The 17,662-nt window shown below is 31.7% G+C and overlaps 1 protein-coding gene across 15 annotated transcripts in view; it reads left to right on the top strand.

Moving 5' to 3' along the window:
* Nucleotides 1-17,662, top strand: part of LOC129755607 (tropomyosin-2) — a 146,335-nt gene that overhangs the window by 98,298 nt on the left and 30,375 nt on the right. For 8 of the 15 annotated variants that reach the window (XM_055752193.1, XM_055752188.1, XM_055752180.1 and 5 more), the window contains one exon: nt 10,573-10,643. The exons of the other annotated variants lie outside the window; for them this stretch is intronic. In XM_055752193.1, coding sequence (XP_055608168.1) covers nt 10,573-10,643 — 71 coding nt within the window. The remainder of the gene's footprint in view (nt 1-10,572; nt 10,644-17,662) is intronic. 15 annotated transcript variants of the gene reach the window in all.

Here is a 17,662-nt window from a genome sequence, read left to right as displayed (position 1 = left end):
TTCTTTTTATTGCGTATCCCAATCATAAAAAAAAATCATGTTTTCATCATCCATTCATCGCTTTTTAATTATTATCATGCGGGTATTTTGTTAGAAAAACAACTTCATTTGTCTTCCTAACTTCCCAACTCAATTACTGATATTGTTCCTAACCCCGGATATCTGTAAGATGTCTCAAGAAAATGAAAATACCAAGCCTACGATAAAAACCAACTCGAAACGTTTATTTTTTCCTCTCCTCCGACGCTGATATTCGAATGAATTCGCATCGACCAGATACTTTTCCAGTCGTTGACACATTTTTCGGCCTCGTCGCCGGAAAAACCGTGCCTTGTTGTTGTTCCCGATTAGAGAAACCTGTGATCAACATCCACATCCGGGAAACTTACGGAAAAAAAACCCTAGAAGAAGAGAAATACTTTAAATCACAAGTGATAAAAACAAAAAAAAAAAAAAAAGATAACGAGTGTCTTATCCGAGTTCAGGGGCTCTAAAATTAGGCCCAACTCTTGCCGTTATTTCTTAGGAGATTTAATCTGACGAGAGTAAACTTCCGAACAGATTGAAAAATATCTGATGGGTCTTTTTTATGGTTTGCTTACGTGACATGTTCACGCAAATTTGTTTCAGTGTTGAAATACTTATCTGTTCGGAAGTTCATTTCTCAAATAAAAAAAGAAAGAGCAGAACAAATCTGAAAATACATCATTAAATGCCTTAAACATGAAATGATATTTACGCACTTGTAGCAGAAATAAACAAAATAACAAAGTTAACATCTTATTAGGATAGTTTGATTTGGCAGGAAGTTTAAATTCGTCCATATAATTGTGAGGCTGCGATCAGGTGGAGACACAAAAAGGTACTAAAGGCAGAGTGAATTCGATCATTTTCGGGTGACATTTTTCTTTGGAAGAATTCTTCAGTTTTAAAATAAGATCTTCAAGAAAAATTCAAACAAAATTATCTCAAAATTAAATATTTTTAAACTATCTAGTAATGTTGGTGCTAAATTTTTCCTTAGGACTTTATGATTGCTATACTAAATTTCGACACTGAACAAAACTGATGAACAACTTCCAGAAGAATGTGGCTCGTACATAGATAAATCATAATCAACTCAAGAAAATAACCCTCAAACAATTGTTTTTAGCCAGAAAAGAGCAATAACATCTTATGTGAAAAACCAACCAAATACATATGTATATCAAGGAGATAAAACAAACAACAGCTAACATAAAGAATTAGGAAACCAATCAGTTAATAGCAATTTAGTTTAAAGAAAAATTGAAGAAAAGAATAAGCAATGACAGAGATAAATAATTGACAACTATGATGAATCGGTAGGAACAGTATATCAAAATGTCAGGAACAAACAAACAGAAAAAAATTGTGAAAAAAATTACTAGGAAAAGAGAAATGATCACACATTATACTATCCGATGGTATCTAATAATCGAAAGTGAGTTAAAAGCCGAAAGGTGAACGTTGATTTGAAAAAAAGCTATCTATACAACAATTATATAATGAGTAATAATATTATATATATGAAAAAAAAAATATATTATACTATTTTAAAACCAACCATTGAAAAGATATTTAAATAAAAACTAGCGATCACATCGAGAAACCAATCCCGCTCGTTGTTTCATTTCTTTGAGTAAATCTTAATCACTTGGTTCCAATTTCCACAGGTTGTCAGCGATTCCTCTTCCGAAAAAAATCCTTCATCAGACCGTGTTGTTAGCCGGGAATTTGAACGCCTACAAATAAATCTTTGAATGTGGTCCTTCTGGGATATTCTTTATTTCAAAAATAGCTTTTAGTCTCAGTTAAATAGTAAAAATCAGTACAAGAATCTAAAATTTGTTTGAACACTAAAAATACTAGAATCGCAAAAGATAGTATAAAAACAAATGATTTTCAATTCCTACAATCTTGTGTGCCTATTCCGGAATTTGCTATTTTGTATCTGGAATATAAGTTTTTTTTATTGTATTTTGATCATAATTATCAAAATTTTGGAATTTTGAACTTTCGGTATTCATAAGTAATTTTAGTATGCGAGAAATATATCTTTTTTTTTAATAATTGGAACTCAGTTTTGAAACTTCGTTGTAAGTTAACGGTTAAAGTTTTAGCTTATACTCAAATGTCGATAATTTTTTAATTTAATTTCAATTCTGAATAATGCTCGATAATTTGCTAAGTTGCAAATTAATATTGTTTATTAATTTTAATTTCAAAATCTCCAGATTTTTGCAATAGTTTAATTGCATTTTTAAAGCTATGATTCTGAATTTGTTATTTACAGATAGTTAATCTTTACAATGAAATTTTAAACGATAAAATTACAAAATATTAATCTAAATTCAATTTCAAATTTTGATTTGATGCTAATTCAAATTTGTATTTCCAGAGCGAGAATTCGAGCTCTAAACTTGGTTTGTTTTGAATTTCGATTCTGTTATCATTGTGGTTTTGAATTCTTAAGTAATCAATTTTAAGATTTTGAATTATTTCTTACAATTTATTTGCATTCTGATTTCAATATGATGCAATCTTTAATGAGCTATTTTTTTCATGTATTCAAAGAATAGGAAATCATCTACTTCTCGATCTTCAAATTTTATGACGTGCACATTAGACTGCCCCAAATTTGTATGGGAAATTCAAAACCTGTGAAATGTTATGCGCTGCAGGCTAAAATTGATCCTAGGCCTAGTACAAGATCTCATGCCAAATTTGGGCCAGATCGGATCACGGGAAGGGGTCGCTCAACGAGCCTGAAGTTTGTATGGGATTTTGAGACATTTTGTTCGGGAGAAACATGAAAAACCAGTTTTTCATCAATAACATTGGTTCCCGTCGGCCGATTTCTTTCAAAAACGGGTTTTCTTAAAGCCTAAACTATGAAAAACATTTAATCCGAAGACTGCATATCGATAAGAGTTAAGACAAAAAAGTTATTGGACTTCCAAAATGGGTTAACTTTTTTAAGGATGGTATTCATCACAGTAAATGAGTCGGGGCAGTCGAACTTATTGACGCCTCATTAGCAGTGATGAATACCACCGTAAAAAAAGTTAGCCCATTTTGGAAGTCCAATAACTTTTTTGTCTTAACTCTTATCGATATGCAGTCTTCGGATAAAATGTTTTTCATAATTTAGGCTTTAAGAAAACCCGTTTTTGAAAGAAATCGGCCGACGGGAACCAATGTTATTGATGAAAAGCTGGTTTTTCATGTTTCTCCCGAACAAAATGTCTCAAAATCCCATACAAACTTCAGGCTCATTGAGCGACCCCTTCCCGTGATCCGATCTGGCCCAAATTTGGCATGAGATCTTGTACTAGGCCTAGGATCAATTTTAGCCTGCAGCGCATAACTTTTTCAAAAGTCGGGTCATTTGGGGCACTCTAGTGCACATTAAGAAGGTGTTGATTGTGAAAATAATCAAAATATTTATTTGAATTTAAACTGCTTTCTTTGCTAACTTGATCTTAAATTGAAATTTCTTCACCATGAAGCTACTATGCTAAGCGCGATCGATTCTTTCCAGATCAACCAGATTTGAAATTGGATTTTGAATCCAGTTTGTATAAATTTTGTTACCTGAATTCGATTTTTTAATTTTTTTTCGACAAAATTTAATATTTGTGAATTTTTTTTCCTAAATCGAATGCTTAATTGCGCTGTTCTATGCGCAATTAACTATCCTACTATCTTACTATCTTACTCAATAAACAACGATACTAATTTTGTTTGACGTTGTTGACGTATTAGGATAACTTATTATGCCGTTTTAAACGAGTTCTCCTTTCTTCATAGGATTAAAGTTTTTTAAATGCAATAAAATTCTGAAATGTAACAATATGAATGTTTCAGTTCAACTCAAACTCAAAAGATCAGTTTGAAGATATTCTGAATTAGATCCTGTATTGGGTTATAACATTTATTAAAATTATCCTCTTCATCTCTTAAAAACTTGTTTGTTTAAGCTCTCAACATCTAACAACAGTAGGTTTAAAAGTTGTTTCATTTTGTACACTCTAATTCATATTTTCGAAACTCACCGTGCTATCAGGCATAAATTGTTTAAGGAAGTTCCAGAATTAAGAACATTGAAATTTTTAATAATTTATATTTAAATCTTTGTTGCTTTAGTGATAAAGATTAATTTTTTCATTAACATACAATTTTTAAGTTGTTACTTCTGAAATATCAGTAAGAATAGAAAAAATATGCAATCCTATTAAAAAAGGTTTTTAAAATGCTTTTTTGCCAAGAAGCTCCCAACTTTTGATCGATCCTCAACAATACATTTTGTTTTAAATGGACCAAAAAAGGTCATATTCACCAATATCGTTAATCGAATTACTTAACATAAAAAGAGCATTAGGTTTAATAGGAAGGAAAACAGGACTAAAATCGTTTAAAATCATCCAAATTTGATTACTCTAGACTCTATCCTCAAAAATCAAATTTAAAAACTACTAATCACAGATTAACTTCATACAAGTGTAGTTGGTGCATCAACATTCAATTTCAAATTCTTGCGATTTTAGAAGCATTTATTTAAGATTTTGGTCTTTAGTTGAGAGATTTCTAGCCACATGCTTTTTAGCTTTTATGTTCAAAATAAATTAAAAACAGATAATACCGTCTTCTGGCCTTTCAATTAACTTAAAAAATTATCATAAATAATTCTCTAGTAGTAGACACACTGATCAGGTGATTTCGACATTCAGTTGATACCAGCAATTATTTCAGCTTTTAACAGTCCAAAATGACGTATTTTTGGGCAATACCTTTCAACAGAAAAGAAAACCGCAACATTATTTTCAACACAGGTGAACATAAATTCATCGTAAGTATGTTTCTTTTATTTTGTTTAGCTGAGAAAATAAAATAAGGCCTAAGCAAATTTCAAATCCTTCTTTTGTCACTCGGAGTTGGAAAATCGCGAGGAGGAGGGGGGGTGGGGGTTGTGCAGGAATAAAAAAGAAATGAAAAAACAGATAAATTAGAATAAATTGCACGAAATCTTGTATGCAACAAAATTGCATACTATATCACTGCACAAAACCTATAAAACAAGTAATTGTTCATCGAAAAATTCAATACAATCAAGAACACAAATGGTGATTAAACTCCCATCTTCCAAAATTTGTTTTTTGCTCTTTCAATCTTTCGGAAATTTAATTTTTTTTGTAAATTTCCATAAATACTTAAAATATATTCATACCCGCCTTCAGGATTTTTGGAAATTTCGAAGGGGGGGTGACAAAAGAAGAAATTGATATTTTTATCCGGCCTAATTAACATCTTTTCAAGTGTTTTGAGTCACAAGAATGTCACAAGAAATTTGTTAAGTAAGATTACAACTATTTGCGGAATTTGAAGTAAGTGTACCTACATAGGTAACATTTTCCCAGCTGCGTCTTCAAATCCTTATAATGTTATTTTTTTCATTTTTGGAATATTTATTTCAATTCGAATAACCATAACTCTTCTTCCACTGCACAGTATTTCATAAATTGAAATTGTTTGAGGATCTTTAATGTTGCCAAATGAATCAATAAATCATTTGGCAACTTTTTAACCACACTTTCTAGAAATTTGCGCTTCAAAATAGAGAAATAGGATTTTTTTTAAATAAAAGCTTACGATTTTTTTTATTTGCAGAAAAAAGCAATTATAAATGCACACATGATTTCATGATTCAATTTTTAAAACCTACCGTATACATTTTGTAGATTGGCCCAAAAAAATGAAAACAAAAACAATTTCAGCTCTATCGAACTTGATTTAGGGATGCTTCAAAGCGCTCAAAGTTTCGGTTTTTTGATCCTCGAAAATCACCAAAGAAGGGGCCAAAGGAATTCGGAAAAATCAAGATTTCATTTTTGATGCCAAATTATTCAAAATTGTACAAAACGTTGAAATCTGGTATTATCTCGAATAAAACATTTTTTTCAGAAATCGACTTCCAAATTTTAAAAATCACTTAAGAGAAGGAAATATTAAAAAAATGGAAAATTTTAATTTTGCTGCCAGATGACTCAAAAATGCTAAGGACGTCGAGATCTGGTGTTATCTCAAGGAAAATTTTTGGCTTAAAATCGACTTTCTGGACCTTAGTCCTTTTTCGGAAAACCGCCCGTTTTTTGGAAATCATTTGGCATAAAAATAAAAATTTCGACCTTCCCGATTTCCTTTGGGTGTCCCCCCTTTCGTAATTTTTTTTAAATTTTAAACTCCAGATTTCGACGTTTTATCGACATTTTTAATTCAGTTAGCATAAAAATTAAAAATTCGATTTTTTCGTTTTCCTTTAGTCGTCGTCTCCCCTTTGGTGATTTTTGAGAGTAACAAAACCGCAATTTGAGCGTTTTGAGGTACCCCTAAATCACGTCCGATTGAGCTGAAATTTTGCATAGGGTATTTTTTTGGGCCGATCAATAAAATGTTTGTGGTCGGTTTTTTTTTAAATTCAACCATGAAATTTTTCCCATTCATTCATTTCCACCCTAACCCACATGCATATTTAAGAAATCCAATGTTGGGTAAATATGTTTCTAAAATTTGAGTCTTCCAATTAGAAATACAGCATGGCCAATTAAGTTTGAATACCTAGCACTTTATTCAAACTATGATCTTAAGTCCTCTACTGCATCCGAGCCCATATATGTCCACGAAGTTTTTTTTTCACTTTTTTAGCATAATTCAGTACTGTAAAAGTTTTCAAACAATTGTAATGCATCAACTATTCCATTAGGCCGGAACAAATTTCATGTCCTTCTTTTGTCACTCGGAGTTGAAACATCGCGAGGGCGCTATAATGCTATAATGCGTAAAAAACAAATAAATTGGAATAAATTGCACGAAAGCTTGTTTGCAACTAAATTGCATACTATATCATTGCACAATAACTATAAATCAAGTATTTTTCTATCGAAAACTTCAATAAAATCAAGAATAAAAAAGGTGAAATAACTCCCATCTTTCACAATTTAATTTTTGATCTTGTAATTTTTAGGATATTCGAACTTTTTTCGAAATTCTCATAAAATACTTCAAATATAATATATTTCTCCTTGCTGTTTTTTTGGAAATTTCGAAGTGGGGGTTACAAAAGAAGAAATTGACATTTGTTCCAGCCTTACTAATTAAAAAACCAAAAAAACTTAAAAAATATTTATCTCATTTCTAACACTATTTCAACAAAAACTATTGAAAAAACTTTTTTTTTTTGCATAAAATGCTTAGAGGTCCAATAAGTTCTTGCCGTTGACAAATTTATTTATCTTAACGGATTCATAGTCCATGCAGTAGAGAGGTTATAAACTTTCATTGCTTTTATTCTTGAATTAATTGAATTTCTTAAAGTCTTGAATGATTGATGAAAATTCGTTAAGATTTTCAACGTAAATCTGCAGAAGACTTTCAAAATTTATTGTTGTTAGTTGAGATTTCGTTTTTTTTTTTACTTGCCTGATTGTCGAGATTTCATTTGTCATCGTGTCAAAAACACTATGATAAAATGTGACAAATTGAAAATTTTTAATATGTTTTTCACCTTTTTTATTCAACAACCTAAAAAAAAGCGAAACGTTAAAGATGGTCGAAATTTTCCTTTTAAGCTATTTTTTCTGATTTTATTCTGATAATATGTTATTTAAAAGAAACAGTGTTTGTTTCTATATCAGGTCTTTTTTAATGTTTTCGTTCCATAATTCATGTTTTATGATCGGAAATTATAAAATTGCAAAAATTTTTTAATTATCTTATATTTTATAGAGGCTCGTTCATCGATATGAGTTGAAATTCTGTAAACAAGAGTTTTTCGAGTCAAAGATAGTTTACATAATAGTTTTAAGAATCTCAGTTTTTATGGAAGCGGGGCCTCCATACAAAATTCAGGGGTACCAGTCGGGAAAATGCAGAAAAAGTTGGGAATTCAGGATAACTGAAAAATTGTGAAATACAGGGTTAATTTCCCCAACCATGTTCTGAAATTCTGAATTCCCAACCATGTTCTGAAAAATTTAACTCGTAATTTCGAGCAACTCAAATATGAAAAAAATATGGCTTCAGCCCAGTTGTCATTGCGAAATAGTTGATAGAAACATGAGATTTGCCCGTTTGAATTTCTTTGCGGTCTTTTATGTTCTTAATAATTGAATTATATACTTTTAAAATAGCAATAGCAACTTCGATTACCAGTCGATATCTGCATATGAACTGAAGTTAGAGATTCGTCGTTTACTTCAGAGAGAATTTTGAATCTGATCGATGAACCTTTAAAAATAAAGAAACGTTTCCAAAAAAAGGAAGTACTTTTAATGAATAAATCTTAGATGAATGCTTAGCAAAGCTATGAGTTTTGGGGCTTGTCTTCTAATTATAATTAATGGTGTAAATGTTAAATTCTAACAATAATATTTGTTAGAATTTAACATTTACACCTTCAGTGAACCCTTTTTAACGAACATTTCGAAGGGATTGATCAGGCTGAGGTAGGCCTCATCGTCATGAGATTTTTTTAAACAACATAATTAGAATCACATTTACAAGACCAAAAAGCGAACATGATTGACGGAAAATATTTTTTTTTTATTTAAAACTACTAAATCTGGTCCCTACAATTCATGAATTTAGCCTCTTAGAGGAAACCACTTGTCTTTCAGTATAAAATAAAAACTCAGGATTTTTATTCAGATGAAATATTAAATTTGTTTGTATAATTGTGGTTGTATAGTTAAAATCAACGTAAACATATCACCTAATTTCTGATCTAAATTCATACGGTGAAGTCGACCCGTTTTTGAACTGAATGCAAGCCTGAAAAACAATTTATTTTCATGAATAGCATAGGGGTTTACAAAGTTAGAGGTTTAAAATACATTTAAACGAGGATTTTGAAATAAATTAAACACATGATGAAACATAAGATTAAAAAATTATCTACTTTGTGATTTCAATTAGCTTACTTGCAGCTGTATTGAATCATTTATACGAAATGTACCATTAAAAAAGAATTCATTGTAACTTTGTATAATATTCAAACTTTAAGTACCTACAGAACTCCGATAAAACCAAATCTATCCACTTTGTTTCATAAAGACATACATCGCCGACAGACGCCTTATCCAATTAGGGCTTTACAAACTTAATAAACTTGGACAACGTAAGATTAACATTTAACAGCCAGTACCGAGATGGGAATCGAACTTATGCCTCAGCAGATGGTCCATGCGATTACTGTGTCACCGCTAACTAAATATTCGGCCAATACCTATGTTCTTTAAATAACAATCAGTTTCAGATGGTATATTTCTATTTTTTTCTTCTATTATCGTTGCTTTCAAATATTCTCATAAATTACACAATCCGGAAGCATTTCTGTTTAGTTCCAAACTTTACGCATTTTCTTATTTGGGTAAGCTTTTTTAAATGTTCTTATTGTTTTTGAAATTGATTTTTTTTTTGTTAGAAAATGGACAGGATTAGTGTCCGTCACAGTGAAGTTTTTCAAAATTAAAATTTTCTTAAATGTGCTATAACTTTTGGTTCAATTGAAAAAATATAACCAAAACACTCATTAGAGGTAGAAACCGTTAAATAGAGTCTTTGGGACTAATCTATTCATTGAATTTGAGTGGCTCATGAAAATCCTCTTTAAATGGGACGCAACTCGAACAATTTTAGAACGATTTTCAAACGATTGATCCTGAGTACGAAGAAGTTGAGGTTTGTAGATGAAGTTAAAAATTATTTAGTCTAAAGTAAAACAAAGTTAAGTTAACTGGGTCAGCCAATTTTTGAAAAAAAAAATGAAAAATTAAAACAAAAATAATTTCATTTACAAAAACGTGCTGGTCTTCTTTAAATTGATTTTTCAAGTTTCTGAGGCACCACTATGATTTAATTTCATTCATAAGGAATTTTCAGAAAGAGGAATCGCTGACGCTATGGAAAAAACAAGTTTGTTCCTGAGAAAGCTGTGTCTGGTCGAATGCGTAAGTTCAACGTAATCAACGTTTCGAAGAGAAGGAGTTAACTTTACCTGTCGATTGAGCAAAACTCGTTCCTACATTATCTCTTATTTTTGATTTAATATTTTACAAACTGTCCCTTCTTAAAAAAAAATCATGTCTTTCTAACAAAAACTATTTAAAAATTACGATTTGCATGAATCAAGTGTTAGTGACTTTTGCGCCTCCTGGAAGTCGTCCGATTCATTTGTTGAGTCGAATCTCCTTCCGGTTAACCGTGTTGTGCTGCTATCAATTTCGTGTGTTCAATTGCTTCCCCCCGAAAACAATCTCTTAATCAACCTCTTTACTTGTGTCTCTCGGTTCTTATTTCATTTCACATATGATGTCCCTCGATCGTTGCGTCGTCGTCGTCGTCGTCGTGATCGTTTCGCTTGCCCATATTCGGCAAACCAAACGTCAACGTCGTCACGTTTTTTACTTGCTGCAACACTTCTCTACACACGTTTCTACGAATCTCAACCCGAAATTCTCGGCGCTGATTGGTGCGAATTATTTGCTCTGCCAATAGGTCGCTCGTAAATTGGCCATGGTTGAGGCCGATCTTGAGCGTGCTGAAGAGCGCGCCGAAGCCGGTGAAGGGTATGTTTCGTTTTTTTGCAGAGTTTCCTCGTTTTTTTCTGTTTGTTATTGATGTTTTTTTTTGTTTTTGTTTCCATGGAAACTAATCCCGAACGAGTTGTGTCGCTTTACTAAAAAAATATTAAAAACAATGCTTTTACGTCAATACCAACGGGGGAAATGTCAATTGTCAACATTGACAGTTCATCAGTCCCATTGACAGCGAGGGGGAAAAACAAGCAATGAAAATTGAATCAATTCGATCCGAGCGCGAGGTTTTGTGACATTTTCTCCACAAAATCCTAACCCAAAGATAAGCCGATGTGAATGATGAAACCTCGAAAAGGTAAATCTGGGCACAGATAACGCAACGCAACTCAACGGACGACGGCAAAGATTACGATTACGATTCAATTCGGACCGGTAAACACTGAAATAAATGCCTCCCACACACACAAATGGATTGTTTGAAAGTGGAGAAGGAACAAAAAAAAAAACAGAAAATCGTGGGTGGTGAAATTGTCACATTTACAACGGCCTCGGTCAAATTGATTCAATTTTTTGAAGTCTAGCTGAATGATATCACAAGCGAAAAAAAAAAACAAAAACAAAACTATTCAACCAAGAAGAGAGTCGGTTGCAACAATTGTTGGTGTTAATCTTTGAAATGAGTATGACTTTTTGTTGCAGTGTTTAACTAATTCAGCCCAATTTTTCAGATTTGTCAAGGCATAGTGCAGGGAATAATTCGGAATTATATTGTCACCGTTTTCGTTTCGTGAAGAAGCTGAATCGATTAAAATTTGAGCGCTTGATTTTTTTTCTGCTACTAGTGGGAAGAAAATTGATAGCTAGTCTTGGTAAGGCAACAATTGGTCATTTTGTTGCTTCTGGAAGTGGGGGAATTTTAAATGCAGCTTCTGCATTTTTAATGCACTTCTCACTACCCTGAAAAATAGCTGCTCATAATTTATCCGGACAGCAACTCTCATGATGAATGAAGTTTTAATGGACAAGCTTACTTACCCCTTTGTTTATAGGACAGTAAAATTTATGTTATTTGATCTGCAACGATTTTCGTTACTATAAATTAAATTCTCGTTTTGGATACTGAATTTATTGATATTAAAAAAAATTTCTAATTTCCAAGTCTCCAACTTTGAGAAATTCTATTGTGAAATCAATCTTTATTAAGCAATAAAAAAAATTAATGATTGACTGATCGACTTAGGGAATATTTGATTTTACAAACGATTGTCTGATTGACCGATTGACTGATTAACTGATTGACTATTGACTGAAGATTGAAAACGACAAATGAACAACTGTAATTGAATGTTGGTTTCCAGAAACAAATCGTGAAATAGTAGTTTTGTTTTGAAACTGAAACTGGAAAAAAAGGCTTTCGGAATTTAAAAATAGAAAATTTAAATTCTGAACTTGTTTGGATTTCCATCGGAATTTAATGATAACATATAAAACTCTGAAAAATAAATTACAGAGTTGAAACTGTGTTGGTTTTGAAAAAAAAAACACAATTGGTTATTAATAAATATAATAAAATTAAATTGAATGGAATTCGTTAGAAATTAAGCTTTGTTTATACATATATTGTAATCTCAAATTAAGAAAGTGACAGTACGAAATTAAACTGGAATCTGAATGTTAAATTAATTCAAAAAACAAGTTTTTTTTTAGATTAGATCAAGACTGGAAGCTCAAACTTTCAATCAGAAATTTCAATTGGAATTTTTCAAATAAAATGTTGTTTTCAATATAATGAAATTGGATAATACCTGAAAGTTGATAAAAAAAACTTAACGCGGAACAAAGACTTAGTTTCGGAATTTTAGAACCACAAAAGGATATTTTAAACTAGAATGACAATTTAAGATTCAAAAAAGAAGTTATTGAAAGGGAAATAATGAACTTAAATCTGTTGGATTAAATTTAATAAAAGTAGAACATGGAAAATTGAAAACGGGAAGAGGAAACCCAAAATAGGAAAAGAATTGATACATTAGACTGAGTCGATTTGGGATTATTTTATAATTTCTCAACCTCTGGGATGTCAAAAGCTTCGTTTTGGTTCAAAACTCATCCATGATTTTTTGCAGAATTTTTAAGTAACGTTGTGTATGAGTAAATTTGAATTTGTATGTTTACATGGGAAAATTGAATATTTTGTACTGAAAAATCAACATGATTATTGTTTCTTCTGTGTAACCGAGTCTGCTAATATTTTTTTGTCTAATAAGTTCGAAGTTAAGGTCTTCGACAAAGTTGTTCGGCGAAAAATTTTCTTAAGGAATTTTATAAATTGGCCTAAAAACCATTGTTGTTGATTTTCAGTACAAAATATTCAATTTTCCCATACAAACCTAAAAATCATATTTACTCATGTAAGCGTCATTTAAAAAATTTGTCTATTAATACAATTGGTAATTTCATTTGTTTAATAATTTCGGTATTATAAGTTTAAAATTTTAAAAATAGTAATTCCTTTTGGAAACTCAAAGGAGTAAATTGGGAACGCTGAAACTCAAAGTTGGAACAGATGATTAAAAAAAGCCACTCAAAAATAGAAATCTCAGAGTTGGAGCGAAAAAAAACAAACTATTCCATAGTAGAATTTAAAGACCTAAAGAAGATTAGGATAACTTGAAAACTTGTGTGACTTGAAAACTTGAGGACTATTTTAAATTGAAGAATTTAGGATTTTGGAACTAAAGGTTTGAAAACTGGAATACCTGAACACTTGAAGGCTTGAAGACTTGAAGACCTGAGAACTTACAAATTTGAACACTTGAAGCCCTAGTAACTTGAAAGCTTGAAGAATCGAAAACCAGTAGACTTGAAATCCAGTAGACTTGAAGATTTAAAGAATTGAAGACTTCAGGTCTTAAAGGTTTCAAGGCTTGAAGACTTGACGACTTGAAAATCAAAATGCTAGAAGCCTTGAAGGCTTGAAAACTTTAGGACTGAAAACTTGAAACCTTGAAGACTTGATAAACTGAAGATTTAAAGACAGGAGATTTTAAAGCAGGAAGACCCTAAAACTTGAATGCTTGGAGACATTAAGACTTGAATATTTTTTTTTTTTTTCAAAAACGATCACACATATAGGATCTAAGCAGAACTACAAGTTTATTTGAAGAAATCGATTGACAAGACTTCAGGGCTTGAGAACTTGAAGGTTTGAAAATTCGGAGCAGAAGATTTGAAGGTTCCAAGATTCCAGGACTTAGACAATGAGATTTGAGGACTTGAAAACTAGAAGATTTGAAGGCTTGATAGATCGAAGACATGAAAACCAATAGACTTGAGGATTTGAAGAATTTAAAATTTCAGGACTTGATGACTTGACTAGAAGACGTGAATACCTTGAAGACCTCAAATCTATAGGCTATTCTTGTTTTGACTTGAGGACTTACAGGCTCGAAAGCTTGAAGACTCGAAGGCTTGTAAATGTAAAGTTTGGTAGACTTCAAAACTTGAGAACTTAAAACCTTGAAAACATAAGATTCAAAAACATGAAGATTTGAAAGCTTTTAAGACGTTAAAACTTGAATGCTTGAAGGCATAAAGACTTGCAAATTGCAATGTTTCAAAAACTTGTGATTTGACTTGAGCATTACAACTCTTTAAAACTCGAACATTTGTTAATTCAAATTTGTAGTCTTTAAGAAATCTTGAAAATTAGTAGACTTGAAGACCTAAAGAATGGAAGACTTTGAAATTTTGAAATCTCGAAGACCTTAAATTCTGAAGTCTTGAAGATTTGAAGACTTGATAAATTACTTGATAATAAGACTTAAAGTCTTGAGAACTTGAAAACTTGAGGACTTGAAAGTTTGAGGACTTGAAAACTTGAAGACATGAAGCTTGAAAACTTAAAAAAGGCTTTAAAACCAGTAGACTTGAAGATTTAAAGAATTGAAGACTTCAGGATTTGAAGATTTCAAGGCTTGAAGGCACGAGAACATGAAGACTTGGAGCGGCACGAGAACATGAAGACTCGAAAGCGAAACCTGAAGACTTGAAAACTTTAGAACTGTAAAAGGCTTGAGAACTTGGAGACTTGGGGACTTGAAAACTTGAAAACATGATAGCTTGAAAGCTTTAATACTTAAAAAGGCTTTAAAACCAGTAGACTTGAAGATTTAAAGAATTCAAGACTTCAGGATTTGAAGATTTTAAGGCTTTAAAGGCACGAGGACCTGAACAACTGGAGGGTTGAAGACTTGAAGACTTGAAAACCAAAAGGCTAGAAGCCTTGAAGACTTGAAGTCTCGAAAGCAAAACTTTGAAAACTTTAAAACTATAAACTTGAAACATTGAAGACTAAAAAAAAAATCAAGATTTAAAGAAATAAAGATTTAAAAACAGGAACCCTGAAATTTGGCTGCTTGAAGACATAAAGACTTGAAAACTTGAATGTTTTGAGAAACGAACACACACAAGATCTCAGTGAAACTTCATGTTTCTTTGAAGAGACCTATTTACTAGACTTCAGGACTTGAGAACATAAAGGTTTGAAAACTAGAAGACTTTAAGTCCTGAAGATCTGAAGGTTTCAAGACTGGAAGGCTAAGACAGTAAGACTTGAGAACTTGAAAACGTGAAGATTTGATGGCTTTATAGCTTGAAAGCTTGAAGACTTGAAAATCTGAAGATTTGAAGATTTGAAGACTTCAGGACTTGATGACTTGAAGGCTTCAAGACTTGAAGATGTGAAGACCTTAAAGACCTCAAAACCTTTAGGCTATTCTAATTTTGACTTGAAGACTTACAGACTCGAAAGTTTGAAGACTCAAAGGCTTGAAAATTTAAAGGGTTGACAATTTGACGTTTTGAAGACTTGGAACCTGAAGAACTTGAAACGTTGAAAAACTTAAGATTTGAAGACATGAAGATTTGAAGGTTTTAAGACCTCAAAACTTGAATGCTTAAAGACTTGAAGACTTCAAAATTGAAATGTTGAAAATATTGAAGACTTGAGCATTTGAAGACTACAACACTTGAAAATTTTCTTGAAAAAGATAAGGAGTCTTTAAGAAATGGCAAAAACCAGTGGACTTGAAGACTTATAGAATGGAAGACTTCAGGACTTGAGAACTTGATGTTTTGAAAAATTCGAAAACCTGCAATTCTGAAGACTTGAAGGTTTGAAGACTTGATGACTTAGACAATATGACTTGAAGACTTGGGGACATGAAAACTTGAAGATTTTTGAAGATTGAAATCAGTAGACTTGAAGAATTGAAGACTTCAGAACTTGATGACTTGAAGGCTTCAAGACTTAAAGATGTGAAAACCTTGAAGACCTCAAAACCTTTATACTATCCTAGCCTCGACTTGAAGACTTACAGAATCAAAAGATTGTAGACTAGAAAGCTTGAAATTTTAAAGTTTTTGAAACCTTGAAAAACTGAAGACGTGAGGATTTGAAATTTTTAAGACCTTTAAGTTTTAAGGTCTTGAAGATATGCTTGAAAATATAAAGATTGATTGTAGACTTGAGGATTTGAGGATTCTAACACCTGAAAACTCGAAAATTTTCTTGATTTAGATTTGGAGTCTTTAAGGAATCGCAAAAACCAGTAGACTTGAAGACTTATAGAATGGAAGACTTCAGGACTTGAGAACTTGAAGTTTTGAAAACTCGAAGACCTTCAATTTTGAAGACTTGAAGGTTTGGAGACTTGATGACTTAGCCAATAAGACTTGAGGGCTTGGGGACTTGAAAACTTGAAGGTTTTAAAATCAGTAGACTTGAAGATTTAAAGAATTGATGACTTCAGGACTTGATGACTTGAAGGCTTCAAGATTTGAAGATGTGAAGACCTTGAAGACCTCAATACCTTTAGGCTATTCTAACCTTGACTTGAAGACTTACCGACTCGAAGGCTTGAAGACTCGAAGGCTTGAAAATTTGAAGTTTTGCAGACTTCAAACTTTGAGAACTTGAAAACTTGAAAAACTGAAGATTTGAAGACATGAAGATTTGAAAACTTTAAGCCTTGAATGCTTAAAGAGATAAAGGCTTGAAAATTTGAATGTTTTAAAATTGTAGACTATTTGAAGACTACAACACTTGAAAATTTTCTTGACACACATTTGGAGTTTTTAAGGAAGCGCAAAAACCAGTAGACTTGAAGACTTATAGAATGGAAAACTTCAGGACTTGAGAACTTTAAGTTTTGAAAACTCGAAGACCTTCAATTATGAGGACTTGAAGGTTTGAAGACTTGATGACTTAGACAATATATGACTTGAAGACTTGGAGACTTGATAATTTAAAGACTTTTAAACCTGTAGACTTGAAGATTTGAAGATTTAAAGGCTTCAGGACCTGTTGACTTGAAGACCTAAAAACCATTAGGCTATTCTAGCCTTGAATTGAAGTCTTACAGACTCGAAGCTTGAAGGGTCGAAGGCTTGAAGACTCGAAAACTTGAAAATTTGAAGTTTTGAAGACTTGATACCTTGAGAACTTAAAACTGGTTGAATGTTTGAAGACATAAAGACTTGAAAATTTAAATGTTTTAAAAAATTGTAGACTTGTAGACTCCAATATTTAGAATTACAACACTTAAAAACTCGAAAAGACTTAAGAATGAAAGACTTCGGGACTTATAGCTTTGAAAACTCGAAGACCTTAAATTCTGAAGACTTGAAATTTTGGAGACTTGATGACTTAGGCGATAAGACTTGAAGACTTGAGGACTTGAAAACTTGAAGACTTTAAAATCAGTGGACTTGAAGATATGAAGATTTTCAGGGCTTGATGGCTTGAGGATTTCAAGTCTTAAAAAAGTGAAGTGCTTGAAGACTTCAAAACCCAGACTTAAAAGCTTGAAAAATAAAATATTAAAGATTTAAAAACATAAATATTTGAAAGCTTGGAGATCTTAAGACTTGAATGATTCAAGACATAAGGACTTGGAAATTTGAGTGTTTAAAAATTTAAAGGCTTTAAAATTGGATATTTTAAAATACTACTACAATACTAAAAAACTTGAGAATAAGTTGAACTG

The sequence above is a fragment of the Uranotaenia lowii genome, chromosome 3, assembly GCF_029784155.1.
Source record: "Uranotaenia lowii strain MFRU-FL chromosome 3, ASM2978415v1, whole genome shotgun sequence".
In the NCBI taxonomy this organism is placed as follows: Eukaryota; Metazoa; Arthropoda; class Insecta; order Diptera; family Culicidae; genus Uranotaenia; species Uranotaenia lowii.
The sequence above is the reverse complement of the archived record's forward strand: the minus strand, read 5'-3'. Positions and strand labels throughout refer to the sequence as shown.